Raw genomic sequence first — 26,260 nt, 5'->3', positions numbered from 1 at the left:
CAGACATGTCGGCTGGCTATGGGGCTAACAAAGCCCCCTCCCCCTCCTGTGAGGATCAGCTGTAAAGCGCCCCTCAGTTCCTGGCACACACTGCATGACTCTGCAGGCAAAGCCACTGGTTTGCCGTTTTCTCAGTGTGGCCCCGTTTACAGAAGATAAAGGCAACAGGGGCTAAGTGACTTGCCCACCCACACCAGCAGTGCCTGCGGCGTTCTGCTCTTCCTGACCCCAGGCCCAGTGCTTCCGCCCACCCGCGGAGCCCCCTTCCTGGCACACCAAGTGCTCGGTGAATGCCCCTCCCCCTGCCCGCACGGCCCGAGAGTCCTTGTCCGGGCCCCGGCCGCCGCCTGTGGGTGATGCAGCCGGCGGGACTTGCCATCCGCCCTGCTGCTGCTCGAGCCCGCGCGCCAGACCGCGGCCAGCCTCCCCAAGCGCTTTTTCTCCCTCCTTATGAGCACCCATAGAATAAGTACGCGTTAGTGAAGGCGGGGCACGCCCCACGCCAGGGCGAAGGCGGCAAACGGGTCCTGGGTGAGGAGGGCAAGGCCAGCCCCAGGGAGCACAGAGGCGGCTCGGGGCCAGCTCCCCAGGGACCGGGACGGCAAGGTGGGCGCTGAGGGCCAGGCTGGGAGGCACAAGCCCGCACTTCCCCAGTGGGAAGCTGGGCGCCTCGGTTTCCTCATCTCCGGGAAAAGCTGGAGATCGGCAAAGCACTTCGGCATCTGCCCAGACAACCCCAAGCGGGGTCAAGGCCAGTGGGGGACGGCTGAACCTCGACAAAAGGTGAGAGGTGAGAGCTGGACCCATGACGGGACTTGGGGAGCAGAGGGGGCCAAAGGTCACTGGGAGAACCGGGAGGGAGTGGCGAGTGTGAGGGGAAGTCAGCCCCCGACACTGATTCTGCCCAGGCTTGATGAATGCATGAATGCACGAGCGTATGAATGAGGAAAGGGATGAGCGCTGGGGCTATGGGCTGAGAGACGCTCCCCAGGGCTCCCCGGTGCCTGCAGCTCCCGGCCTGCAGAGGGCGCTGATGAGCCCGACTCCGCCCCTCAGAGGAATGCCCGTCAGGATGTGACGTTAGTGGGGGACGGCCAGCCAGGCCCCGCTGCTCCTTCGGGCTGCCGCGGCCTCTGCTTCTTTAGGGAACCAGACCCTATCCGGAAAGCCCGAAGTGCCTCTTCGGAGTGGAGAAGAACAAAGGGACTGGGGCCATAATAGCAGAAGGTCGGCGGAAAGACCGGTTCCAACTGGAGCTAGCCGGCCGAGGGCCTCGCCTTGTCACGTCACATCCGCCCGAGCTGCCGCTGACACCGTCCAATGGGCAGCCGTGCTGGCCTTCTCTCCGTCCTCTCGTGAGAGCGTGCGGGTGGTGGCCGTAGAAGGGAAGTGCCTCCTCTCAGTAACGTCACAGACGCCATGTCTAGCTACCCGTACGGGCAGGTGAGTGAGTGACTGAGGGAGCGGCGAGCCTGGGTCTGCCGGGGGTTGGGGCCCGGGTCGGGGGTCCGTCCTGCGCCTACGCCAGCACCGCGGCCGTGGCGATGTCACACTTGGTGCCTCCGCCGAGGCCGGAGCGAACGAGACACGCGTGGGAGCGCCCGCGCCGTGTCTGGACCATGGGAGGGTGTCCTGGGGCCGCGATCGCGCCGACGTGCTGTGTTCTGGGACCCTGCGGGGCCCTCCCTCAACTCCGACAGACTCTGTTCTAAGGCGCCCCCCAGCGCTGACATCCTCCGCTCTAAAGATCCTCAGTCCTGACATCCTCTGTTCCAAGGGCCAGGGCCCTCCTTCCCCAACAATCTGTACCTGAAGGCCCCCAGTCCTGACATTGCGTGTTCTAAGGGCCCTCCCATCCCCAACATTGCGTTCTCAGGCCCTTCCCAGCTCTGATAGTGTATCCTAAGAGCCGCTCCAGCTCTGACACTCTGTGTTCTAAGGCTCTTCCCAACCCTGATACTCCTTCTCTCAGCCCCCTCCCAGCTCCCACTTCCTGTTAGAGGGGCTTTTAGAGTTCTGACGTTCTATGCTTTTGATCCCTTCTAGCTCTGACCTCAAAAGGCAGTTAGAACAGAAAAGATAACAGGTTCTTAGGATGAACTTACCTTTTGATCTCTGTTAACTTGTAGAATAAGATTGAGTCTACTTGTCGCTTAAAAGAATTCAGACTAGATGGTCTCCTTTTTAACCCTAGATGTATGATCCTAAAATCCCTTTCAGCTTTGAGGCGTTTTCCCCCCTAAACGCCAGTCATAGCACCATAGAATGTTAAGTCCTTACAGACCATGTCTAGTGGTCTTTAGTGAAGAAGAAATTTGGACTTGGAGACATTAAGAGGTTTGTCCAAATAAATGAGTAACAGAACCAAGACCAGAACTTCTTGGGGCTCTTTTTACTAATGATAGTCATTCGCATTTATTTGGATTTATGTTTCTTCACAATAGTCTTGTAATGATGAAGATCATAAAAATGACAATAATAGTAGTAATACATGTCACTTTTAAAAGTTTTTTTAAAGGTCTTTACTTCCATAATTTCTCTTGATCACAATAGCTTTGTAAGTAGATTTAATTATCATTCTCCTATTTTGCATATGAAGAAATTGAGGATTAGAAGGTTTAAGTAAAAGTTAAATGTATTAGATGTAAATAATTCAGATAGATGCATTTAGCAGTTAGAAAGGGATCTTAACATCCTATAGGCTAGATTTCAGTGGTTCTGTGCACTTGAGTGAGGGAAAAATTACTTCTTTATTTCAGTATAATTGGCTTTGCAGTTATCTTTCATAAGCCTATGTATTTCATTTTATGTTTAGAAACAGCTTTTTGAGGAGTCATGGGCTTCGCTAATCTGCCAAAAAAAGTTTAAAAACCATAGATCTCCTCCCAACCCCTTAGTTTATTGTAAGGGAACTGAGACCTTTGGAGGGGAAAGAAAGCACCCTTAGTCACAGAGCTAGCCTGTTGTGAAGCTGAGCTTCTAATCCAGCATTTCTTCTCCAACACAAGGCACTTGAGCCCGTCATTTTATCCTCTAACCAGATTTGTCACTCTTTCCTATTTTATCTTGGTAAGATACAAAGAAGAGAGTAAGAGCAGCTCTGCCCCTGAGGAATTTAAATCTAGTGAAGACAGCAGGACTTTGTGTAACCTAGTGCTTCCCTGGAGACCCACAGAACACAAGGTCCTCCACCCTCTAAACCAGCCCTCTGCCCTACCCACCTTTCTGTTTCTCTCTCCTAGTCCTCATAGCCGACCTGTTGTCAGGCTATGTTCATTAGGCCTCTATATCTCTTGCATCCATCACCTTTTCAGTCACATCTGCCCTCGTTCAGGCCCTCACAACCTCTCAGATGGACTTTTCAAATATAGTTCAGGACAAAGTTGGACTCCCTTGTTTCTAGTCTCTGTCTAATCCATTCTTCATGTGACTAACAATATCAAAATAATCTTCCTTTTTACCATATCACTCCCTTGCTCAAATAACTTCAATAGGCCCTCATTAACTCCAGAATTAAGCACAACCCCCTTTGCTCAGAGACTCCATTTCTCTCCATCATTATTTCATATTATTCTCCACCACAAAGGAGACCTAGCAAGATTGAATTAGTAATTCTTCCTGGAGTTCATTCTGCTATCTCTGCATTTAAACAAGATGTTCCACTTCTGGAATGCAGTCCTCACTTTTGCTATTAAGGCTCAATTCTGGTGCCATCTCTTGCATGAATCTTTCCTGGTTCCCCTAAGAAGTCATATTTTCTCTTGCCTCGATAATTCTTATAGTTTTTATGTAGTACTTCAAAGTTTGTAAACTACTGTTCACATATGATCTTTGATCCTTACAACCAAAGTCAGTGAAGGTCAGTGCTGTTATGAATATCATGTTATTGTTAAGGAAACTGAGATAGACTGAAATGAAATAACTTGACTGAGGTCGTAAAACTGGTATGTGTCCAAGGCCTCCAGATCCTACCTTATTCAGCTGGTTCATATTCCTTTTATTGGGTGATATCAAAATTCTCCGTGGAACTCAGCAGGGTTGGTAAGTAAGGTGGACGTGCTGCCGCTGCCCACTTCTTCTCCAGTTGCAGATTGGTAGGAGTAGTGTTAGAACCAATGCTCTTTTAGAGTGAGAGAAGAATCCTTTATTCATCAATTCTCATGAGAAGCAGGTGTGCTCAATGACAAGACACACACCAAATGCAGGCGCAATAGCAAGTTTTATACTGTTTGGTTCCTTACCTTTCCCTTCGAGGTTTGGATTTATAGTCAAAATTAATTACAATTGGTTGGATTTACAGTCCTTATTTGCCCTTTTGATGACCCTCACCGGTTTGGGCCAGGGTAAGCCTGAGCCCCTTTGTCAGGACCTTTGTTGTTTAGCCAGTTCTTTGACTCACAGTGATTGGTTGGAGGTATCTTAACAATAGTTCGTCCTTGATTCTGTTTTGACAGTGTCTGTAGAAACCTAACTTCTCATACTCTCCTTTTGGGGGTGCTTCTTCCCCTTCCTCCTCTCTTCCCTCCTGCCTCCCCACACACTGTCTGGGGTTTGTCTTAATATCCTCACCACTTATGGTGTCATAACCATAATAAGGATTTAATAAACATGTGTTGAATTATCCAAAATGGGAAGTTGAAAGAGATTCTTTTATTCCTTTCATTCAACAAATGGTCTTAGTGCCTAATGTGTGTAACAGACATTAAGTGCTTGCTGTATGCTGCATCCTGAATCATGAGCAAAAATAAGAACAGGCACTGTCTTCAAGGGGCTTCCTTTTCACTGGGGAGATGTCTGGAAATTGGTCCATTCAAGTCACTCACAACATAGACAGATGGTAAGCTGAAAAGGAAAAGCAGCCAGATGTGTAGAGAAGCCCGCATTCTCCCCATGAGGCAGAGAGCATCCTAGGCCTCAGGACTGGTCAGTAATACAGGGGCAGACACAGGACCCGGGCAGGGCAGTGGCCCTAGTCAAAGACAAACTCAGTTCACCTTCTGTTGAGACATATGTTATCCGTGCTCAGACCATGGTCCAGGCTCTGTCACTGGGGCAACCTGTCACAGTGGAAATAGCAAGCTGGGCTTTCAATTAGGAATCTCAGGGTTGGAGAGGTCCTTCAAGGCTATTTAGTTCACTTGACCAAATAAGGATTCCATATGGAATAAATGTAGTGATGAAGTGGTGAGTGGTTCCTCTTGAGCACATGCTTAGGGAGACCTCTGCTACCTCCTTAGAACTGGAGTAGAATCCCAGGTGGGGAACTTCAGAGAGGAGGAAATTTGGCCCCTCACCCATTCCCATCCATCGTTCTTAGGTCAGTCTTGTGGGACCTATGCAGCAGAATGCTCTAGTGGAAAGGATTTGTTTTAGCATCAGGAGCCCTGAGCTTGAGACTCCTGCATCAGACAATATTTCTCTTTCTCTCTCTCTCTCGTGTGTGTGTATGTGTGTCTGTCTGTCTGTCTCTATTACACACACACACATACACACACCAGTTAACATTTCTGAGCCTCAGTCTCCTCACCTGTAAAAATGGTGTTACTAACTTCACGGGATGGTTGTGAGGAATGTACTTTGTAAACTCAAGTGCTGTTGAAAGGTGAACTTGTGTGGTTATTCAGGAGTGGCAGAATCTTTGTAGCAATGGTTTTAAGTGTGGAGGGGAGTGGATGGACCTTGATCCAGGATAGGCTTGAGAGTTGGCACCCTGTCCAGAGGAGGCTTCAGAATTCTACCCACTCTTAGATTCTGTCACAGCAGAACTTAGCTGTCTTAAATAGGATGGGCTTGATTTTGTCAGATTTGAATTTACCCTTTTCCTTTCCTTTTCTCTGTCTGCCTGTGTCCACCATCCTTAGCTCATTTCAAGTTTCCCTTGTTCCATAATCCCCAATATTTGAAAGGCAATAAGTTATAGTAGAATTAGCCCTGGATCTGGAGTCAAGAGATCAGAACTAGTAGTGTAACAGAGGGAAGGCCCCTCACCAAGTATCAGCTTCCTCTGTAAAATGGGTGTCGGAAGTAATGCTTTCCATACCACCTCTCCTTATGACATGGGGTGTGTCAGTACTCCTGGAACTTTATTTGTCTTCTCTGTAAAAGGGGCCAGCCCTGCCTGCCTTACACAAGTATTAAGGTCAGAGGTGGGTAGAGGGTGTTAGTTAGGCAGGTGTGAGCATTATTAAGGAAGTTCCCTGAAGTACCCTCAGAGCTCAAAGTACTTATTGTCTATATCTTTATTATGGCATTGAACTATAATTTAGTCCAATTTTAGAATAAATAGGATTTGATTATCAGCCTCTATTGTTGTCTGGGTGTATCCTCCATTTGCCTGTGATCTCTGACAACAGTCCGGCCTCCAAAGGGCAGAGTATATTGCTTAGATGCCATGTGTGACTTGGTGAAAGTCATTTCATGAATAATTAATTAATTGAATTATTGTATATTGTCTATGACCTCAGTTACACAGTGTGACTCTTCATTATGGGTAATCATGCTAGAGGGAGTATCTGCACAAACTGAATTATCTGAGAAGATCAGGAGAGTAGTGATGTGTTGATAATAGTGGTACAATCCAAGGGACAGAAGAAATTATTTTTCCCTGCTTTTTCTCCCTCTCCCCCCATCCTTTTTCTCCAAACCTCTTGGGCAGCTACACTCAAAGTTGTTTCATACCTCACTAAGTTTGTTCCTGCCTTCCCTAGCCTTGCCTCCCAGACAGAACACAGTGGGACTCTGGAGAATTCTACTCTGTTCCTGTATATTTCTGGTAACTTTCCACTGACCCAGAGCTATGGATCTGAAAAGTGGTGTAGATGCTGGAGCTCCAGTAGCATGGGATTCCCTTCTGGCTTGGAGGTAGAGAGAAGTATATGGTATGGGGATCCCACTTTAGGGTGGAAAAAGATCAGAAGTTCATGAAGAAGTTCAAGTCCAAAACCACTCCATTTGAGGGCCCAAAGAATCTGTGACTAACTTCTAGGTCATCCAAGGACTCTTTCTGCCACACTATATTGCCTTATACAATTGTACCTCAGTAATAGTAATAGCCCCCACTTCTATCATGAATTAAGGCCTAAAAGTTTTGATATCTTTATTTTACAAATAAGAAAGCTGAGGTTCAGGGATGTATTGCTCAATGCCAGTAGTCAGTTTCTGAGTAGAATTTGACTCCAAGTGTCCCAATCCCAAGACCAATGTACTATCTTGTCTAGAGCAGAGTAAGTACTTGTGGGGGCCCTGCCTCAGCAAGTGAGGACCCCAGGTTACCACTGTGGAACAACCATAATCATTTAGTGGTTGCTGATTTCTAGATTCATAGCCTCATTTTTTTAGGAAGTCTCAAGCAGTGATTTAAGGGAGCCCTATTAATTGGGCTCTTATTTAGTTGACTATAATAGTATAGTTAACCATAATATTTTGCTTTAAGATTTTCAGAGTATTTCACACATACTAAACTTTATTCTCTCAGTCACCCTGGCATAGAAGTGTTATTGTCCCCATTTTAACAGATGAGGAAACTGAGGTTGAAAGAGATTAAGTGACTTGCTGGGGTTAGTGCAACTTACTGTCTGAGATAGCATTCAAACCTAAGTGGTCTTGACTCCTACATGAGGCAAGATTTGAACACATCTCTCCTGGCTTTTATGTGCAGTACTCTGTTCAGTAAGGCAACATGGTTGGAGATATTGCTTCTGTATATCACTCAGCATGCTGCCTATATGACAGCACACTTGAGAAAGTATACTGGAACTGGCCTAGTTAAAACTGGTTGAAACTGGTTTATAGTCAAACACCTTGCAGCTATGGAGAACTATAACCAAATAAGGTATAAAGAAAATAAGGAGAAGGGAGCATTGAATATGGCAAATGGGAGAAGCAAACATTGGCAGAGTCAAGTGGGGAGTTTAGGCTCCCTGGATAGGCTGTAAACTCTGTGGTACCCAGCCAGTGGGGGAAATGCAAATTGGAGGGAAATGCGAATCAGGAATAGGAAATAAAAATCTGTGTATTTGTCTTAATGGGTGTGCCTACTTGTTGGATATTAATAAAGAAGAACATTAATAAAAGTCCTTCCTGGCTCACCAGCGGCTTTGAAGAGTTCTTGGTAAGACGCTTGTTTCCTGCGAATAGGGACTCATCCGGGATCTTGACATCCTGAGTGAGGGGCAGCCGCTGCTGAAGGATGGGGAGATGTCTGCCATTGATTTTAAACAGTTCCTGTATTGCCGATAGGCGTCCCAGCTCACGGACTGTTTCAAGGTCCTAGTACCACATTAATGAACAAGACCACTATGGATCCAGGAACATAAAAGGGCTTTTAAAGAGAAAGTATGAGACAGTAGGCACCCTGGTAACCAGGTAACTCCACAGACCAAGATGAGAAAAGAGGACATTAAGTATCGCCTTGGTGGTTGGAGCATCCTAATGGAGTCCTGAAACTCTGAGTGTGTGTACTGGGAAAGGGCAAAGTGACTGTGGGCTCTAGAGCTACAGTTCTAGTGATTGTGAGAGAAATAGCTGAAGAAGGAAGAAATGGCTAGTTTTGATACAGAAAGTTTCAGATAAAGATATAGAATGGGAAATAAGAATGCAAAGTTTAAGGGAAGTAAAAGGGATAATGAGAATATCCCTAAGGACGTTCTTCCAAACAATCCCGTAGGAAGTATGTTGAAATGCTGAGAAGATACAATCTGTGCTAGGCAGAAAGATTTTTAAAAATAATTAAATATTGTTGTTTTATTTGGCCAAAACACCCTGCTGTTCCCTGGCCTAAGTATGGGGTGAATGAAAGCAGGCTATGTCAAGCCTTTAAAAAAGGTCAATGAAAAGAAACCCTTTTCTCAGGAAGAATCAGATTATGCCTTCTGTTGTATCCACTTAAATCTGCAGATCAGGAAAATCAAAAGACAAAATGAAGAGAGAAAACTTAAAATCCCTGCTTGCACCATATTCTCCTAGATTTACCAGGACAAAATTTAATAAATTTAGGAGAATTATTAGGCCCAGCTGATGCCAGAAACAATAGGACTAGAGATTAGAAGACTGCTTTGATACTGGTCTTACTGCATTTAATGTCACCCCTAGTGCACCAGCCCACTCCAGGTTACATCAAGAATTAGAGCAGTGTAGATAAGATATTAAGAACTTCCCTCTCCTATCAGGGAAGGAATGCTGTCTTCTTGGAAGGAAATTCTCAGGCTCTATTCCCTTTGAGAGGCTCCCATAGGACAAGGAGAAAGAGGGTTTGTAAATGCACCTCTCACTAATACAGAGGTGAAAAATTTCAAAAAAAAAAAAAAAAATGAAGTCTTTTATTGAAGATCCCAAAGGACTGTCTTGGGACCACATTTTTATACCTGGCCTGAGATAATGGCCATTATGAACATTTTGTTCAGAAGAAGAAAGAGGCAGGATAGGGAGAAGGAATGAGAAATATGAGCCGTTTCCTCCTCTCCCCCCCAACACACAGACACACATACACAAGTCCAGGAGTTGAGGGCAGCTGAACAAAAAATTCCAAATATTGATCCCCAACTAGGATAATAAATTAAGCCAGAGGACAGAGGACACATGAGAGATTTGAGAGATCTGATAATTAAAAGTATAAAGGATGCTGCCCCTAAGTTCCAAAACTTTTCAAAAGCCTTTGAAATATAAGAGAAAGATGAAACTCCATCAGCATTTCTACAAAGACTAAGGAATCAAATGAGAAAGTATTCTGGCATGGACCCTGAAGACCCAGTGACCCAAAACTTCCTGAAGATCCATTTTGTTACCAAAGGTTGACCAGCTGATAGGAAAAAGATTTAAAAACTGGATGGATGGAGTGAAAAACCCCTTAGGAATTAATGAGAGAGTCACAAAAAGTACTTATAAAAATAAAGGTTAAACAGAAACAGAAGGCAAACATAATGATGACAGTAGTTGGCAAAATGATGAAAAAGAAAATAGAACTTTGTCAGGAAGGGAAAAGGAAATATGGGTTAAAATAAGAAGAAAAGTGAAAGGAGAATTAGGAGGAAGAGGCAGGTGAGGATGGGACCAAACATAATTTACCCTCCTATAACTGTTGGATTCTAGCAGTGGGGGAAACCTGATCATTTCAAGCATGAGTGCTCAGAATTAAAAAGGGAAGAAAAGGTAATTACCCTTTTGACTTTTGAGGAGGATGATTAGAAGGGTCGAGGATTCCTAAATTCCAGATCCCACTGGGAACCCTTGATAAATATAAAGGTAGGACCATTAGAGAAGGAAACTTTTTTTATACCAGAGGGAGTCAAAGTTTGATAGTTTCAGGAATTAAAGGGGAGGGATTCACAGTCCTGATATTTGAAACAACTACCCTCAGTTTGGGGAAAGAGCAATAAAGGAACAATTACTTTATATCCCCGAGGCAGGAAGCAATTTGTTAGGAATAAATTTAATAATAAAACTAATTTGGAGTTTGGGATTTGTGACAAACAAATTGTGATTACTATGTCTGTATTAACTGAAGAAAAAAAAATAGATCTAAAGGTTTGAGTGAAGAAGGGAAAAGGTGATTGAGTCTCCCCCCCACCAGGGGAAGATATGACTAAAACACGATCTTATTTCACTCGAGGAATCTGCTTAAAGATGGTCTCCTTAAGCCATTATATGTCCCCTTAAAACAAACCCTCATTCTGCCAGCACAGAAACGTGATGGGATGTTACCACATGGTCCAAAATCCAAGGGCCTTTAACTCAACCCTTATATCTTTCTCAGTAAGATTTCCCCTTGATCAGGGATGGTTTAGTGTGATTGATTTAAAGGATGCTTTCTGAGCCTTGCCCTTTGGCCCAGGATAGTAGAAATGTAACTTTGATTGGGAAAATCCCTTCAACAGATGGAAATAACAATTTTGGTGTACAATCCTTCTCCAGGGCTTCCTGGAATCCCCTAAACTATTTGGCCAAGTATTGGAGCAAGTACTGAGAAATCCAAATTTCCCCTAGGGACTGCTCTGTTACTGTATGTGGATGGTTTCCTAATCTTTGGGAAAAGGAGAAGAGAGATAGCAGTGGCCATTAATGCCTTGTTAAACTTCCTGAGAGAACAAAGATTCAGAGTATCCAAAAGTGAATTACATATATCAAGAAGGAAGTAAGGTATTTGGGCCTCTTGGAAAACGACAAAGGGAGAATAAATTCAGAGAAAATTGAGGGAATTGTTGAACTGCTCCTTCCAAAGAATAAAAAGGAATTTAGAAAGTTCTTAGGCCTGACTAGTTAGTGTAGATTATGGATTGACTCCTACACTCAGAAAATTAAAGGCTTATATCGCAAATTGCTAGAACTGCTATCAAATATACTCTAATGGACACAAAAAGAGAAAGACTCAGCCAAGGAACTAAAACAAACTCTGATTCAGGCCCCTATATTGGCACTCCCTTCCCTAGACAAACCATTTCATCTGGAGGTTCTGACTCAGAACTAGAGAGGTTAAAGATGACCAGTGGCCCTTTTGTCAGCATTATTACACCTTGTCTCATGAGACTAGCTGGAGTGTGTTCAAGCAGTGTCTGGCATTACTATATTGTTGGAAGAAAGTAAAAACTCACCTTTGGAGTTACCCTGGTGGTAAGTATTGTTCTGTAAATCCAGCTCCCTTCTTGTGGAAAGAGGAGAATAGAAGTGAGAATTTAGAACACAGTTGTTTAGGTACCATTGAATACTAGTCTGGACAGGTATGTCCAGACTTGAGAGAAGAGGGACATCACCTGTTTGTTGATGAGTCACCTAGGATGATAAATTGGAAAAGATATAATATTGCCATAATCAATGGGAATAATAATTATTAAGTTATTATCATTAAAAAGCCAGATAGATTACCAAACACATGATCAACATAAACTTGTGAGGTATGTGCACTGAATCATGTATTAAAAACTTCTGGTTGAAACAGAGGGAGCCAATTACACCAACTCTTAAGTAGTTGGTGGGTTAGTACACACTTTTGGGAAATTTTTGTATGAAAGAGGATGATTATTCAATAGCAAGGGGAAGGAACTAGTATGTGGTGAATTGGTTAGGCAAGTATTAACAAACTTGCTGTTGCCAAATGAAGTTAAGGTAGTCCATGTGAATAGACATCAAAAAAGGAATATACTTGAGACAAAAGAAAATAGATTGACTGAAGAAATGGCTAAGCAAACTGTCCTAAACCCTGAACAAAGAAATATGTCTTCATTTCTTCATTTATTAAACAAGAAGAAAAGGGATTGGCTGAACTCAGGGCAGTAAAGACAGAAAGTTGATGTTTACTACCAGATGGGAAAGAAATACTAAACAAACAAATTGTCAGGGAACTCCTTTCCATTTTATACCATGGTTAATTGGAGAGGTCAAGCAATGTGTGATCTAATACTGAAAAAATATACATGTGTAGGAATATACATAATAACTTAACAAGATTGGGAAGAAGTTATAATTTGCAAAAAGAGTGAATAATAAAGTATTAAGGAAACAAGCCCGCAGAATACAGGAAGCAGACCTTCAACCCTTCCAGAATGTCCAGGTTATTTTACTGAGATGCCAACAGTGGGCAAGCTGAAATATGTCCTAATAGTGGTTGATCACTTAACAGAAAAGGTTGAGGACTATCCATTGGTAACAGCCACAGCTTCAAGTATCTTCCAGATAATTTTAGAATAAATTACTCCCTAGTATGGTTTAGTGAAAATGTCATTTCCCCTAACATCTTCCTTCATCAGGACAGGTTGAACATATGAGTAGCAGAGTTGCAGACTCTTTGTTTTTGTTTTTATTTCTGAGGCATTTGGGGTTAAGTGACTTGCCCAGGGTCACACAGCTAGGAAGTATTAAGTGTCTGAGACCAGATTTGAACTCAGATCCTCCTGACTTTAGGGCTGATGCTCTGTCCACTGTGCCATCTAGTCGGTCTCAGAGTTTTAGTTGTGTAACCCTGGGCAAGTGGCTTAACCCCAATTATCTCAGCAAAAAATAATAATAATAATAATGATATTTATTTGTTATATTAATAAGGAAAAGTCTAGAAAATTGAGGACAGATAAGGAGCTTATTAATCTTCTGTGGAAGACTGCTGATATGGGCATCTTCCAACAACCAATCATGGTTGTTGATTGGATTAAATAAAGGGGGGGGTTCCCCATTAAAATTTGCATGCCAAATTTAGAATGTGGAGATTTAAATAATCAAAGATAATTAAATAGGTTGTGGTCCAGAAGAGATATCTTCAGGACATTCAAGATTCTGTGGACCCCCTACCTGAGATGGAGTATTTGATTCATCACAGCTTATTATAACGGGTGAATAAATCCACATTCCCTGGGAAAATTACTAAAATCAAAAATTGCAAATGTTCAGAGAATTAGTCAGGCACATTTGTTAACAACTAAAATGTAATCCCATAATTCTAAGTATTAAAAAATGCAAATTGGGTTGTGAATAGAATTTATGAGATTAGAAAAGACTCACTAGGAAGTCTTAGATTAGTGGTTTAGAACCTGGAGATACAGGGAAACTCTAATGCAACTGTAGTGCCACCGTGGAGAAATGGAACCCTTGAATGATCTTAAAGATTGTGCCTTGATGCTATCATGCTCCTGAGGGGAATTCCAGATGTGCCACATTGGGAGGAAGATATTTCACCTTTGTATCTAACTACATAGGCCTGTGTACTACATAATAGTACCTGTAGTTACAGGTACTGTGTAGTACAGGTACACAATATGGAACCATTATTAAGGCATTGAAGGTTCAACCTCTTTAGCTGAAGAATTGGCAGAGAAGTCTGGGATAGAGAATTCATTGGATGTTTAGAATCATGGTTTAGCAAGTGAAAGGGAATGGCAGTCTCTATGTTGACCTCCTTAATTTCTGAACTTAAGTTCTGTACAGAACTTAAGGATATGTGCCCCAGTTTCAGGGAGCTGGTACTGGGCCCTGGCTCTCTGTAACTTTTGTTCCTTGACTTCTCAGTTGAATACTTCCTGGTTCAGTCCATGATCCTGGGCTCTTGTTGCACATTGAACTTTGGTTGGGGTTGGACTCCGCTCCCAGAAAGCAGAAGACAGGTGTAGTACACCTTGTACAAGATTTGACATCTTCACTGGGAAAGATCTATTCAATGCATGGATTCAACCAATTCATCTAGCAATTAGCCTGTGCAGGACTCATTTTTTAGTTTGCTCAGTGAGTTTATAATCTAAAAGGGAAAAAAATACACAAATAATGATGATATAAGGAAAAGTGAAATAAGCATAAAGGAGAGCACTGGGATTTAGGGAAAGAGTCTTGAGGAATTTAGAGAGAAAGATATCTTTCAAATGGTGGAGTCAGGAAAGGGTTCTCAGAAGACCCAGTAGCTGAGTCACCTGGGTTTGAACACTGGCTCTGGTTCTCTAGTCATGGGCAAATCACAAAACTTCCCAAACCTCAGTTTTATCCTTTCTAAAATGAGAATCATATGCTTTCATAGGGTTGTTGGGAGGAAAGTGCTCTGAAGGCCTTAAGCGCAATACAAATGGAATTTGTCCCTCTCCCCATCATGTTTCAGCTGGCAAGTAGTAGGATCTGAATTGTGTGAAGTGGATGGGCATTTGGTTTCCACAATTATGAAAATTAAATTGGAGAAATGAAACTTAAATTAGAAAATTGAAAACCTCAAAGAATAATCAGGGGGAAGGGATGAAGGTTTTAGATTTTAATCCTTCCGAACTTTGTCTCCATAAGAATGTATGCTACTTGGAGTCAGAGACTGGCTATGTAATGAGGGGTAGAGAATCACATCTATAACTTCTGTAATATCCAATTAATTGGTAATCGGGGAGGGACTTGTCCTTCAGGAAAGGAAATAAAATACTGCCTTTGGGGTTCCAAAAGTGTATCTACTAGAATAGGCACTCATTCTTGCAAGAATGTAAAATAAATCTTTCCTGCATTCATCAGTGTATCAGTGGAGTTCTTGATAAGATATTTTGTTTCTTATAGTATACAAGCTTCTTCTCTGTAGGGCAGTACTTTTTTCATGCTATCACATTGAATGTTTCCTCAAGAAAAACAGAATCCTAGAATCTTTGAACTGGAAGGTGTTTCCGAAGATTACATTACTGTAATCTGTTCCTGCCTAGAATTTTTTCTACATGTCCCTAAAGTGGGCATCCAGCCTTCCCTTGGAGAAGCCAAGTAATGGAGAACCTCCCTCCTGGGGTGCATGCTTTCTTAACCATCTTTGTGAACTAGATCCCATTGGCAAAGCCTGTGGATCTCTTTTGCAAAGAATGCTTTTAAATGCATAAAAGAAGTACAGAGGATTACAAAGGAAGTCAGCTAAATTGAATTAGTTATAAACATTTCTTTTTTCCTAAACCAAGTTCATGGACCTAATTTAAGAACTGTTGTTTTGGAGATAAGTATTTGTGTTTCACTTTGGGATTGCCCTAATTGTTAAGTTTTACTTGCATCCTGCCTAAATCTGCCTTTTGGCAACTCCTACTGGTTGCTTTTGTTCTGTCCTTGGGGCTAAGAACAACAAATCATATTCTCTGGGCAATTGTTGCATTTCCTCTGAATTTTATCATCAGTTTCTTATCACTCCTGAATATTATCTGTGGTTTCAACAGAACTTCATGTTTCATATTCTCCAGTCTTTTTTATCAATCTGGTGCCCTGGTTTTCCGGGTGTTGTGTAATTTGTCAGTACCCTTCCTAAAATGTGGTACTCCAACCATTTCTTTATTCATTGACCTCAGTAAGTGATAGAAGGGATCACTGCCTCCTCCAGGTGTGTGATCACTGAGTTTCAGGGAGCAAGCTGAAAAGAGCCCTGGCTTTAGCTTGCTTGTCACAGTCTTCAATGATCCCTCTAGAATTACTCCAGTCCTACTCTTAACATTTTGTAAAGACCAGGAGCTGGGAAATTCCTTGAACAGAAGTGGGAAGGCTTTTTCCCAAGTTTGTCACTGTTCTTACTCTTAATATTTTTCTTTCTTTCCATAGGGCTACCCAGGAACTGCTGGACAGGCCCCAGGAGCCCCACCAGGCAGTTATTACCCAGGACATCCCCAGTATGGAGGGGGGCTACCCCCTGGTGGGGTTTATGGAGGCCCAGCTCCAGGAGGGCCCTACCGACCACCACCTGGTGGTGGAGCCTATGGACATCCCAGCCCTGGGGGGCTCCCCTCAGGAGCTCCTGGAGGACCCTATGGAGGTTCTGCCCCAGGAGGTCCCTATGGCCAGCCTGCTACAAATCCCTATAATGCCCCCCAGCCAGGACCTTATGGACAAGGCCCATCAGCAGGTAAGTTGAAAGGTATAACTTCTCTTTCCATCTCTCCCTCTCCCTCACTCTTTCCGAACAAATTCTGTGTCCTCACTAGGACTTTCAGTCCATAACCTCTGCTTTGGTCTTGTTTTCTTTGCTTTACAGTCTTAACTGTTAGTTACCCTCTTTACCCTCTCTTCTCAAATCCCAAGGGTCCCTTTATCCTATGCTATTCACACCTTACCAAGCCCCAGTCCAGGAGATCTCATCCCTGCTGCAGAGTGCCCTCAGGTGTGCCCCCGGGGCCAATCCCCACATGGGCCTCTAGTGTTCCCCGATTGACCCTCATATTCTCCCGGGGGTTGTTACAGTTTTCCTTGTTTCCTCCAACTTTCTATGCCCTCTTCTGTCTTCAGAATCTCTGTACACTCTCCATCCTCTCCTCCTTTGTTCCAGCTCTGACACAGAAATCACACTTAGTCACCTGGTCCCCCCTTTCACCCTTAGTCTCCTCTTAGACACTGGCTGCTTCCTTACCCCTCCCAGTTCCTCCCAGGATTCCTGGGACCACCTCGATTATTCCACATTGCCTCAGGCTGTCCTTCGGCTAGCTTTGTAACCTCAGCCCCCTGAGAAAGGTTGTTTAGGCCCAATGGCTTCTTTTCTTTATGTCCTGCACTTCCTGGGTGCTTAATAAATGCCACCACTTGGCTGCTATCAGGTATCTCATAAGTGCTAAAGGCTTCTCTCAGGTCTCATCCTTCTTGACCTTTCTATACTTTTTGACTTCCCCCACCTTAGATGCTCTCCTGCCTTGGCTCCTCTCACATTGTCTCCTTTGGTTCTCCCTACCTGGTTATCCCTTTTCTATCTTTTGTCAAATCATCATCCGTAGCCTCCCTTCTAAATGTGGATGTCACCCCCAGGGCCTGTCCCAGTCCCTGTTTTTTGACAAGAGTGAAAGTGGGTATTGGAGGGACTTCAATTATTTCTATGCAGATAGAAGACTTCTGTATCCATATGTCCAGTATTATTCTCTCTCTCCTAAATTTTAGTCCCACACCATCACCTTCTAAAAAGGCCCATCTGTATCTCAAGTTCAACACACCCAAAATGGAATTAATTATCTTCTAAAAACCTTCCAACTTCAGTTCTATTGAGACTCCATTTTTAGTGTACTTCCATTTACATCATTGTTATTGTGTTTATTGTTCTCCTGTATTGTTCTCCTGGTCCTTTTTTCTTTAGTCTGTATCATTTCATGTAAACCTTCTGTGTTTTTCTGAATTCCTCATACTTATTATTTCTTAACATGCATTAATGTACTATTATATCCTTATGTCACACTTTGTTGAGCCATTTTCTGATTAATAAGACCCATTTTATTTCTAGGTTTTTGTATTTCTATAAATATTTTTGTATATCTAGTGTGCTTTTCTTTTGATTGGATCCCTCTCCAGATTTTCCCAGTGGTGAGATTGCTGGGGACAAGGGTATAAATGGTTTAGTCACTTTACTCTTTAATTCTAAATTGCCTTCTAGAACAGTTGACTCAGTCCATCCCCCCACAGCTCTCCTATCCCAGTCAGCCTGTTTTCCCAGAGCCCCTCCAGCATGAGCTATTTCTATGTTGTTGTTGTTTTTTTCATCTTTTTCAATGGCGATTAAGAAAGAAACCTTATAAGTATTTTCATTTGTATTTTGCACATTATCAGTGATTTAAAGCATCTTAATTTTGTTTGTTAATGATTTGCATTTCTTCTTTCGAAAACTATTTGTGGACCTACCAGACCAAGCCATTATGGATGCAGCAATGGACACAACTCACTTGAATTGAGAAAGGATTGGTAGGCATTTAATATCAAACTCTGTTTCCTTGATTCCCCTCAGGTAACTTACTCACCTGTCACTCTGGGATAAGAGAAAAGGATGATATTTAAAGTACATTCCTTTACTTGATAATAATCTATCCCCAGAATCATTCCTAGTTTGCCTTATGAATGTAGGTCTGGCATTTTTGTGCTTGGTAGTTGATTGACTTTCTGATGCCCTTGAAATTGCTGGCTTGAGAGAACTTCTCTTTGGTGCTCCTAGATAAAACTGGTGGTGTCATAGCCATTCTTCCTGCTTTTATAGAAAATTGATTGATATGTTTCACTCAACCCAAGTTAGTGAGCATTTAGTCTAAAAAACTGTCTAGAATGACAGCCTCTTCAGAGTTGCATGGGTCTCATCTTGAAGGTGGTCACCCTTCCAGGCAACACAGGTTGTGAAGAGATTTAGGGCCTTTCTGGGCTCCACAGAGAAACAGAACCTAGTGTCTCAAACCAATCTTCCAGTCTTTCCATTCTCTGTTGATAGGCTCAGAAAAGGACAATCCCAGCTGTAGATGGACAGTTTGATTTGTCTGCTTGTCCGAACTGACTGAGCCCTGGTTGCAGAGTTAAACTAACAGATTAAGATGGTTGATTCCTTTGCCTGGCTAACAAAAAGCCAAAGCCAAACTGTAGCTGTTTGTCTTGGATCGGTGTATGGGTGGAATACTGGTGAATCTAGCAGTGATTATAGAGATTGTGGTACTTAGGCATTATGAATGAGGTAAGGCAGAAACCTGTGGACCTGCACCAGTCTGGAGTACTACCTGAAGCAGACTAAAATGGAATTGGGAAATATTTAATAAATAAATAAGAATACAATGAAGCATAGATAATAACACATTTTAAAACTAAATTAATAGGCAGCCTGCTTGGATCTTTATGTACAGATTAGTGACTTCTTTCTGTTTGAGTTTGATACCACTTATATAAGGACTGCTGTGGATTCCATGTTCCCATATAGAAGGGTAATCTACCACAGCGCAGCAGTGGTTAAACTGAGCCCTTAGAATTATTCACACTTGGATAATAGCAGCAATTACTGGTCAAAGAGTTCTATATGTGCTTGCTTTCAGATGCCTGACAGACTTCGTAGGGCAGCTGTCATGATCCCTATGTTAACATCAGCCTTCCTTTGTTAGATCCACAGAGGGGGCCAGAGAGCAGGAGATGTGTCCAAATAGATTGCTGAAATCCTGTGGAGTATTAGAATCACAGGTTATAAGTGACTCATCATGTAGGGGGAAAAATTCCTTTAGCCTCATATATTAAGAAATGGCTTAGTGTTACATATTTGTATTATATATTTTGGATATCAAACTTTTATCAGAAAGAGTTGATTTTTTTACCTAATCAACATCTACTTTTTTGGTTTTTTTTCCTTTTATGATCTTCCCTCTCTCTTGTTTCATTCTGAATTCTTTCCCAATCATAATAATGAAAGGTGCTGCTTCCAGTCTCCCCTATTTTTTTTTTAAATGTGGCCATATTATGGATAGGTCATTTATCCATTTGGAGCATAATTAAAGTGCTTTTCCAATCAGGTTTTCTTCCAGCATTCTTCTACTTATCACAGCAATTCATGTCACAAAGAAAGTACTACCCTTTTGATTTATTGAACATTAGGCTACTTTCTTTATTATTTCTTTCTAAGTCTTGCTTGCCTTTTTTGCTTTATTGAGCTACTTTTTAACCAATATTAAATACTTTGATGGTAACAGTTTTCTATATACTATACAATTTGGCCATGGAGACTCCTTTTGTTCTTACCTTCTTTTCAATATTTTCTTTGAAATTCTTGACTTTTTTTTCCTCGAATGAATTGTTCTGTTGTCTTGTCCAGCTCCTGACTCTTTAGAACTTTATTTACCCTTTAGTCTGAGTCTTAGTTCTTAACATTCCCCACTCTGGAGAGAATCAGCTCTACCTGATCTTATTTCCTGGGGCTGTATCATGGAGCAAAGGGCATGATCTAAAATAGGGGATGATAGAGAGATAGGACTAACCTTTAATTCTGCTGGGGTAATTTAGAGAATCTTAAAACCCAAAGAGATACAGCAAGAGAGCAGAAGACAGGAGAGCTTGCAGGTATGAGAAAGTGAAGAGAGAAAAGGGATAGGACAGGGATTGAAGATTCTTTAAAAGAAATTAGGCACGTCCATCCAAAACAGGCTTTTCAAACATCCCAACCAGAGGCCCACCTTAAGTCTCCCCCCATTAGCTTGCATCAGCACTGCCATGGCTTGTCTGAACCAAGGACACATCTACAAACTTGGCAGTTTGGGGCTTATTCAGGCACCTTCTTGAAGTTCCCTAAGAAATGGTGTTGCTGCAAAAGCAAAAACAAAACCCCCACAACTTTGTTTCTGTCTATATACACAGGCTACTCTTGGGAGAGAAGCTCAAGCTCCCAGCAGTCCTGCACTTGCTGAACCAGCAGCTTTATCTTGCTCTATTTGCTCTTAACTCATCCAGCATCAAACTACGTTTTATCTTTCCTCTTTTCTTCTCACCCTTAGCCTAGACAGAGCCTTCACTGTAATCATCAGTGAGTAATCATCACTCATCCCCAGTATGGTCCTACTTGGGCATTTTGGCCTCAGTTTCTTTCTGTATAAAGTGAGTGGACAATATCCTGTAATCTCTAAGGTTTCTTTCGCATCTGTCATTGCATATCATTCTAGTTCTGACCTTCAGTGTTCTGAGGTCCTTTTCAGCTCTGAGAGGATTTTTCGATTCTTCCCATCCCTGTTACTCCGATAATATTATTCTTCAGAAGTAGTTTTTTAGGCAGCTTCTATTGTGTAAATCATACACAGAATAACAGTTCTCTCCCCTCCTTGTGTTGTTTACTCTGCCCCTTCTCACCTGTCCAGTTTTCCCTCCAATACTTCTTCAATCATATTAAGGCATTAGTTGAATTTTTCTTGCCCCTATCTATGGAAGCCTGATGTTTCAAGCATGAATAGACAAACTTCTCTCAGTTCTGACCTCTCCCCCATTTCTAATTTGTAATAATGCAGACTTTCTCTTCCCCAGCCCCATTTTCCTTCAGATTTCATCATGGTATGGAGGTAACCTTAACCTCTAGGAGGTCAGTCCATTGTGAACCCGGGCAGGCCTAGCTGAGTGCCCAAAAGCTCTGGGGTTAAGGAAAGAAGGAAGCTTTTCAGGCTGCAGCAGCCAATGATACTTCCTATAGGACATAAGAGGCCTTTGGGGGTTCTATTTGTTCTACAAGTGATAATTCATATGCAGATTGATCCTCAGTGAATAAAAAGTTCAAAATAAGTGGCATCATTGAACTTTTAATTTTTATGTAATATTATGTAATGTAGACCAATTGTTAAATTTTTACTCATGCTTACAGATCTCAAGAACTCAGACCTTCCTTATATTTTTACCCACTTCTCTTCAGAATGTGAGTTGTCATCCCCCCATCTCTTCCTCACTCCTTCATTAAGGTTTGAGGGAGTTTAATGACTTTCTCAAGAGGTCAGATCTCCTTACTCCACATCTAGTGCTGTTTTAACTTTATCATATCTCATTTGATCAACATGCATTTATTAAACAGTTGTCAGTCTGTGTCAGTCCTAGTGCTTGGTGCTAGAGATATAAAAAGTGAGATAGTCTCTACTTTTAGAAAGCTTATTTTCTGTTGATATGTGGTCTTTCTCTTACAAGCCTGGGAGGATATACATTATCCTTTAAAACTCAGCCCCATATTGCCCATTTCTTGGTCCTAGCAATTGGAATCCAAGACTCAACCCAAATTTCATAATCTGCTTTCTCTCTCAGGAAACATTCCTCCTGGTGTAGACCCTGAAGCTTACTCCTGGTTCCAGACAGTGGATTCAGATCACAGTGGCTACATCTCTGTGAAGGAGCTCAAGCAGGCCTTGGTCAACTCCAATTGGTCCACATTCAATGATGAAACCTGCCTCATGATGATAAGTGAGTCCCATTCCCCCATCCTATCCTTCCTCTCTCTGTTCCCCAAAGGGCAAACCAATGAACTCCCCCATATTCAGGGGCCCTGAAGCAGCTGTGCTTTCAGCCTGAAAAACTGGCCTATCCTTTGTCCAGCTCCCCAAAAGTGGGGACTTGCTGGGAAATAGCTATGTCTGATAGATGGAGATCTGATGGTGGAGCCAGGAAGGACTGTAGGGTTTGAATGTTTCCCCTTAGGGCCCTCCCAGCTGACTCCTATCAAGAATGTGGGGCCTCCTTTCATTCCAGGTTCTGGCTGGAGTAGAACGGGCATTGGGCTCAGGGATTCCATTAAGAGCCCTCAGATCAGAGGGGACCCCAGTTCCTGATTCTTATCTTCCTGCCCCCAAGAGAGGCTCTGAAGTTCAAAAGAACTAGCTTATGTAAAAGTAAAATCCCATCAACTCTTATAACTCTAGAAACCCCAACAAGTTAGTGGTAGAAATGGAGGCACGAAAAGTAGAAGAGGCAGCTGGGAAACTGCCCAAAGAACCTAGAGCCAGGAGATCTGAGTCCGCATGCTAGCTCTGCCTCCCTCTGGGCCCTTTCCTATGCTGGGACTTGTCCTTCCTACAATAGAGAGGTGGCAAGTTCTCAGGGCTTGTCAGGCCAGCTGCTTGGGGTCCTTAGTTTTCAGTGGTCACAGTCTTCTTGGCCCTAATCCTTCCTCTCCAGATATGTTTGACAAGACCAAAACAGGCCGGATCGACCTCTTTGGCTTCTCTGCCTTGTGGACCTTCATTCAGCAGTGGAAGAACCTCTTCCAGCAATATGACCGAGACCACTCGGGCTCCATCAGCTACAATGAGTTGCAGCAAGGTGAGCTGGGCCCTGGGGCCCTTCCCAAGCCTCCTGCCCCATGACCCCTTGGGACCTACTCTCTTTCCCATTTGACTATAACAACACCCAGCATGCAAGCTTGGCATTTGAGAATGATGCCAAGGAGGAAAAAAATGCCAGCTTACCTGCAGCCAGCCCGAAGAGTTTGGGCCCATATCCATCCAGCTCTCCTGGCTCTCACTGTGTGGTTTAGCCTAAGACCTAGGAAGATGGGGGCAAGGTCTCATGTGACAGTCATATGCCCCCTCAGAAAGGAAAATTGGGGGAGATATTGGTCCTTCACTACCCCCCACCCCACTCACTGCTTCCCACAGAGAAATAGTCATAAGGGGCAGAGGCTACAGACTCACCTCACATTGTTAATGCAGCAAAGAGGGAAATGGTTTTGGGGCTACTTGGCTGCATTAATTGGGTAGGAATTGGACAGCAAGCTTTTGGTTACCTGTGAAGGGAGTCCCAGGTAATGAATGCTGTACTGTCTCCTTATAGTTGCTGATCTCAGCCCCTGATAAGTAACCTGAACAGCAGGCTTGAATTTCCTTTCTCTCTACCCATTGGTCAGGAAGAGAAGTTGGGGCCTAAATAGCTGATAATTTGCATGGAGGAGCATTATCTGCAAGCCCTGGAATAGCCAATTATGTAGATCTTTGGTGTCACATGAACCAAGGCTAAGGGGGCCTGGTGAGGTTTGGAGAAAGCTCCCTGAAGCTGGGACTGCTCCCCAGGAGTGGTTCAGTTCAGGCCAAAGGCTTGGGTCCAGCTCTGTGTTCAAGGTGATGTGCAGGTGTTAGAGCCAGAGGGACCCTAGAGACGGCCTGACCTTCCTCATTTAAAGATGAAACTGAGATCCAGAGAAATGTTAGAGAGAGTGACATGATTGCTCAGGAAGTTGTTACCTGGGCTGGGACCACCCGAATCTGATTCCAGATCCAGTGTTCTTGCTATGTATGGTACCGCAGTACCCCTCTTGAAAGATGAGGTTCTCAATAGTCATGTAGGGGAGATGCCTCCCTCAGTCCCTTCCTCCGTCTGTGCCTCAGTTTCCCCTGTTGACTACTTATGTCTACTTCTTATGTCTGTCCCATGAGCCTGCTGGGAGCAGCCTGGCTCCTGCACGGGGAGCTGTGTCTCAGGCCTGGACCAGAGGGGTTGACGGAACGGAAATGGGAAATTTGTGGAGGTAACACGGAGGGCCAGGAGAGCTGGCCCTCTGCCACTCAGGACCTTTGTGACCTCAGGCAAACCGGTCCCCTCTGCCTGCCTCGCTTTCCTCTTCTAGGGAGAGGCGGTCACCTTGGTTCTTGGCTCTTTTGTCCTGTCCCGCAACTGGCAGGACAGAAACCCTGTTTTGATGGGTTCGGGCAGGTTCTGGGGCCTCCCCTCCTCATGAGGTGCGAGTCCGTCCTAGTCTTCGAGGGGGCCGGGGGGGGCTGCCAAGTTCTGCTCTTCTCCTGGCACAGATAAGGGCTCACGGCTCCCCTGGGGCTTTGTCTTTTGCAGCTCTGTCTCAGATGGGTTACAACCTGAGCCCCCAGTTCACGCAGCTCCTGCTCTCCCGGTATTGCCCCCGCTCTGCCAGCCCCGCCATGCAGCTGGACCGCTTCATCCAGGTGTGCACCCAGCTACAGGTGCTGACCGAGGCCTTCCGGGAGAAGGACACAAGCATGCAGGGCAATATCCGGCTCAGCTTCGAGGAGTTCCTCATCATGACGGCCTCCCGGATGTTGTGACCCCACACAGCGCATGAGCCTCCTGGGGGCGGAGCCGGAGGGATGCTGGCCTCAGAGATCCAGGGACTTTGGAGACCCTGCCCCGCCCCCCGCCCCCCGCTGAAACAGTGCGGGGCTTCTTCCCTCCCCCCTCCCTCTCTCACCATTGCCCCAAAGTAAAGTAGAGCTCCCCAGTTCTTTGAGTGGCAACATTCCCAGAAAGGAATCTTAGAACCTGACGGTGACTGCCACCCTGGACTGGGGAGGAGCGAGCCCCCATAGGACCCTTCAGGCTGCGGATTCTCCCCGGGCCTCCAGGCCTGGGAGATGGGGACCCAGGCTCTCAAGGGACTCGGTCAGTTCAGGCCATCGGACCAGCAAGCCTCGCGGCCTTTCCTGATGGCCCGTGTCCACACTAGCTCATCTCTCGCCACATGTATATCCTCGTCGCTTCCTTGTGTGTCATTTTATATTAGACAGACGTGGGTTGTCTGCAGATGAAACAGACCAGGGCCAGACGGGCATTTCCACAGAACCCCGCGCTGCCCAGCCCCGTGCTGTGCCCATGCTGCTCGGGCCAACAGGAGCGGGCGCCCTGTGCCCAGCCCGCGTGCCTGCTGTTGCCAATGCATCTCTGTGTTCTCAGTCTGTAGGGGCCAAAAGTCCAGCGCCTCCATAAGCTTCAATAAAGGGGTGCTACCTCACAAGCCCATCTTGTCCTCTAGTCACTCTTACCAGCACCAGCAAACAGGCCCGGCAGGGAAAGGGGCCGGGGGGAGGGGGGGGGTGCCGGTGGGCTCAGGAGTCCAATCCTCAGACGATTCTGGAGCCAGCCTGAGCACGGTGCCGTGTCCGGACTGGGTGCTTCAGACAGGCCGAGGGCGCCGGGTGACTGTGCTCCCGCCCATTTGGGCAGCCCTTTGTCCTCACCCCGACCCTGGCCCTCACCTCTTTGGAATGAGAAGACATCGCCCGGTGTGTGCTCCCTTGCTGCAGGAGCTGCTCACTGCTGTCTTTCCTTCCATTGAACCGAAATCTGCTTCCCTGTAGCATCTTCCTCCCTCCCCTTCCCCGTTATGGTTATGCTGTCTGGCGCCAAGCTGAGCGGGCCTAATCCCTCTTCCACATGAAGAACTTTCATCTTCAGAATCCTTTTCCAGATCCAGTGATCTCTCTCCCTCCCCATCCCTCCAAGCACGTGGGTTTGCTCCCTGCCCAGATTTGTTCCCTTCCCTTGCCCAACAAAGATGTTGGTTTCTGCCCCAGATAGCCCAGGGCCTGCCATCCCTTCCTCAGAGACAGCCCTGGGAGGCCATCCTTGGACAGCCAGTGGCCACTTGTTTGGATTGGGCCCATTGGAACTCATTTCCCACTGCCTGGGATTTGTCTTTCCAAAAAGTTAGTCATGTTGGGAGGGGAGTCTGGCTTCCCTGGAAGGGAGTCATGGGAACCAAGATAACATCAGAAATATTCTACTAGACAAATGGTCATGGAGGGCTGTTGCTGACAAACAGATTTAACTCAGTATAAAGGAAAATTTCCTAGGCACCGTCCAAAAGCGTCCTGAGCTGTCGGGC

General features: G+C 44.5%; 1 protein-coding gene across 1 annotated transcript; it reads left to right on the top strand.

Moving 5' to 3' along the window:
- Positions 1–1,329: 1,329 nt before the first annotated feature.
- On the top strand, positions 1,330–25,390 carry PEF1 (penta-EF-hand domain containing 1). Its single transcript, XM_051987794.1, has 5 exons — positions 1,330–1,443; positions 16,006–16,306; positions 21,943–22,098; positions 22,810–22,953; positions 24,475–25,390. The coding sequence occupies exons 1-5, from the start codon at positions 1,420–1,422 to the stop codon at positions 24,702–24,704; spliced, it is 855 nt and encodes a 284-aa protein (XP_051843754.1). The 5' UTR covers positions 1,330–1,419; the 3' UTR covers positions 24,705–25,390.
- The last annotated feature ends 870 nt before the right edge of the window (positions 25,391–26,260 follow it).

The sequence above is a fragment of the Antechinus flavipes genome, chromosome 3 (genome assembly GCF_016432865.1).
Source record: "Antechinus flavipes isolate AdamAnt ecotype Samford, QLD, Australia chromosome 3, AdamAnt_v2, whole genome shotgun sequence".
Taxonomy (NCBI): Eukaryota; Metazoa; Chordata; class Mammalia; order Dasyuromorphia; family Dasyuridae; genus Antechinus; species Antechinus flavipes.
This window is presented reverse-complemented; position numbering and strand designations above follow the sequence as displayed.

Excerpts from the sequence above, each read along its gene's own strand:
- PEF1 (XM_051987794.1), top strand. The coding sequence starts at position 1,420 with ATGTCTAGCTACCCGTACGGGCAG. Across the intron at positions 1,444-16,005 it reads CTAGCTACCCGTACGGGCAG|GGCTACCCAGGAACTGCTGG; the intron begins GTGAGTGAGTGA and ends TTCTTTCCATAG. Across the intron at positions 22,954-24,474 it reads CTACAATGAGTTGCAGCAAG|CTCTGTCTCAGATGGGTTAC; the intron begins GTGAGCTGGGCC and ends TGTCTTTTGCAG.